The sequence below is a fragment of the Lycium barbarum genome, chromosome 2, assembly GCF_019175385.1.
Source record: "Lycium barbarum isolate Lr01 chromosome 2, ASM1917538v2, whole genome shotgun sequence".
Classification (NCBI taxonomy): domain Eukaryota; kingdom Viridiplantae; phylum Streptophyta; class Magnoliopsida; order Solanales; family Solanaceae; genus Lycium; species Lycium barbarum.
Genome location: NC_083338.1, coordinates 103,286,208 through 103,289,701, shown reverse-complemented (window position 1 = coordinate 103,289,701; position 3,494 = coordinate 103,286,208). Strand labels below are relative to the sequence as shown.

Here is a 3,494-nt window from a genome sequence, read left to right as displayed (position 1 = left end):
TAGAATTTATATTTCCATATTTTATAAAAACCTTATCAAAAACAACCATTGATGCGTTCGGGCATAGCTATTGTTAGTGATAATTCCTAATCTGCTTAAATCACCTACATATTGTTCTCTGTGGGATTCGACCCCGACTCATAGTTGGGTAAATTATATTTGCATACGACCGTGCCCATTCTAATTAATAGGGTGGATTTGGACGTTATCAATGCGTCTATCTTAATTAATAGGGTGGATTTGGACGTTATCAATGCGTCTGCACAAGATCGATTACGAACGAACGTCTTCAACTTACATAGGTGCCTCTCATTGGGATACATCCAGCGAAGATGAGTCGGACCCCCAAGCTTAATTTCATTCACTAAATGAATAGGTAAATGTGGCATTATATCAAAAAATGCTGGATGAAAAATCCTTTCCAGGTCACATATTATTTCAACAATTTCAGAATCCAATTTCTCAAGATCTCTTCTACTTATAACCTTACTACTTATAGCTCTAAAGAAATTTCCCAATCTAATCAAGGTTAATGAAACAATCTTGGGCAGCACTTTTCTAACGGCAACCTGGAGCAGGTAATGCATTATAAAATGAGCATCATGACTCTTGTACCCTGATATTTTCATCTCCTTCACTTGCACACAATGTGATATATTAGAAGCACACCCTTTTGGTAATTTGGCATTTTTCAAGACGGTGCAAAACAACTTTTTCTGTTCGGGCTTCATGGAGAAACAAGCTTGAGCCAAACTTACATTTCCATCATTATCTTCTATTGGTTGTAGCTCCTTTCGTATCCCCATTTCTTGTAAGTCATAGCGAGAATTTACATGATCCTTTGACTTTCCATCTATCTCCAGTAAAGTCCCAAGCAAACTGTCACATATATTCTTTTCTATGTGCATCATATCACGATTGTGCCTCAATTTGTTATGTGCCCAATATGGCAATTAAAAAAAAAATAGATCTTTTTTTCCACGGACCCTTATTATCTCGAGGCCTTTTTTTTGCCCTTTCCAAACACATTGTTGAATTCATGCAGCTCTTCAAGCACTTCTATACCCGACAAAGGTGTAGGTGCTGGTCTATGCTCCTCCTTACCATCAAACGACTTCTTATCTTTTCGCAATGGATGATCAGAAGGAAAAAATCTACGATGACCCAAGTAACACATCTTACGACTATGTTTGAGATATTGGGAGCATGTGTCATAATTACAAGTGGGGCATGCCAATTTTCCCTTGGTGCTCCATCCTGAAAGCATTGCTAATGCTGGAAAATCACTAACTGTCCACAATAAGGCTGCACGCATTCGGAATGTTTGGTCGGTTTCAGCATCATATGTTTCTATCCCAGGTTCCCATAGTTCCTTCAATTCTGCAATTAGTGGTTGTAGATACACATCTATATCATTTCCTGGAGATGATGGACCTGGAATGATCATTGACAACATAATATACTCCGGCTTCATGCAAATCCATGGTGATAAATTATAGTTCATCAACATAACAGTCCACGAGCTATGAGAAATACTCATGGTTCTAAATGGGTTGAAACCATCACTTGACAGACCCAATCTAACATTACGAGGATCTCGAGAGAAGTCTGGGTACAAACGATCAAAATCCTTCCATGCTTCCCCATCAGCAGGATGCCTTAAATTTCCATCATTGGGTCGTTCATTAGCGTGCCATCTCATTGCAACAGCTGTTTCAGAACACATGAATATCCTCTGCAGCCTAGGCTTTAAGGGGAAGTACCTTAAAACCTTCGCAGGAATTTTAGAGCGTGAATTAGTCGAGGCATCACCAACACTCTTCCATCTAGAAGTTCCACAGACAGAGCAGTTATCTGCTTTCTCGGTGTCCTTCCAAAATAACATGCAGTCGTTAGGGCATGCATGTATTTTTTCGTAATGAAGACCCAAATCTTTAATCACTTGTCTAGCCTTATTGAAAGACTCTGGTATCTGAGCAAAGGGAAATGCCTCTCTTATCAAATCTAACAAGTCTGAGAATGCTACATTACTCAAACCATAATGCTACATTACTCAAACCATGTAATGATTTAAATAAGTACAACCGAATGGTGAAACTCAATTTATTAAAATTTTCACAACCTGGATATAACTCTTGTTTCCCTTCCTCCAATAATTTAAAAAATTTCTTTGCATCTGCAGATAAACCGTGTCGCACTACTTCTTCATGCCCTGACTCACCCTCTACATTTCTAAATGTATCATGAAGTAGTCCATCAATGTCATCACGCAAGTTAGAACCTTCATCGTCATTTATTGGATGCGGTGTATTTCTCGATGAAACCCCTTCTCCATGAAAAACCCATTTGGTATAATTATCAACAAAACCATGAACAACCAAGTGATCCTCCACCACATTTCTGTAATGCCAATAGCGATTCATGCACTTCTTGCAAGGACATAATATCTCATTTCCTTGAGAAGCTCGTTCAAATACCTTATCAAGAAAATAATTCACTCCATCAACATACTCTTCTATCCATCTTAGGTGACTCATCAAACTTTTATCTCCATTATCCATTTAATCCTACATATCACAAGCAAATCACCAAAATTAAGATTCATGCTAAACTTAGAAACTGAAGTCAAGATCACCAGATCCCTTTAGCAACAAGTAATAAAAAATAAAGATAAAATTCTAGACATGTTCAGTGAAGTCAGGATTTAGGTAAAGCAAAGCTTTGAACATAGATGCACTTAAATCAAGTCAAGGAAATTGGGGTGGTACAAATCTAAAAAGGTCCAGTTCTGTAGTATAAATTAAACTTCCTAACTAGGTGTTCCTTGTTCACAATCTTTCTCCACAGAAGTACAAAATCTGGGTTTTTTATGTGGAAGAGTATTTCTTTTTACTCACTGGAAATGCCACTTTTTGATAAAGTGATACCATTTAATCTCGCAAGTTTTACGCGGGTTGGCTACCACCACCCTCCTCCTTTATTCGGGTTATTTACTAGCACAATATAAGCAAGCTCACACTGACATAACCATTATAGCTAACCATTTTGTTATAGTAACACTCAAGCCTTAAAAAAAGAAACAGTAAATAGCTAAATGAACTTATTATTCTTGTTGCAACTCTAATATAGCAGCATTTTAGCCTACCAGTCCACTAGTTAACTTCACAAAGTCCAGCTCAAATAAGCAACTTCTTATATAAAAGTAATGATACTTACAAGTTCCTATCGACCACACAAAATCTTGAGTTTAGCAGTTTATAAAATTACAGTAAAAAAAACTGAAACAGATAAGCAAAAAATTAAACCTTAAATTGGTCTTAATTGGAAATCATGCAGATTGGAAATTCAGAGGATTGAAACATTTGGATACTGCACTATGCTACTTAATCTGGCTAAATGAGTTGCTGCTATTTGCAGCAGCTTATGATGAAAAGATACAGTGGAATGCAGTGATCCATTGCTATCTCCATACTCAAATTCTTTGGGAGGAGAGT

General features: G+C 37.1%; 1 protein-coding gene across 1 annotated transcript; it reads right to left on the bottom strand.

Moving 5' to 3' along the window:
• Window positions 1–991: 991 nt before the first annotated feature.
• LOC132628716 (uncharacterized) lies at window positions 992–2,561 on the bottom strand. Its single transcript, XM_060344480.1, has 2 exons — window positions 2,123–2,561; window positions 992–2,022 (listed from the first exon to the last, which is right to left on the bottom strand). Exons 1-2 carry the CDS (start codon window positions 2,559–2,561, stop codon window positions 992–994), a joined length of 1,470 nt encoding a protein of 489 aa, XP_060200463.1.
• Between the last annotated feature and the right edge of the window lie 933 nt (window positions 2,562–3,494).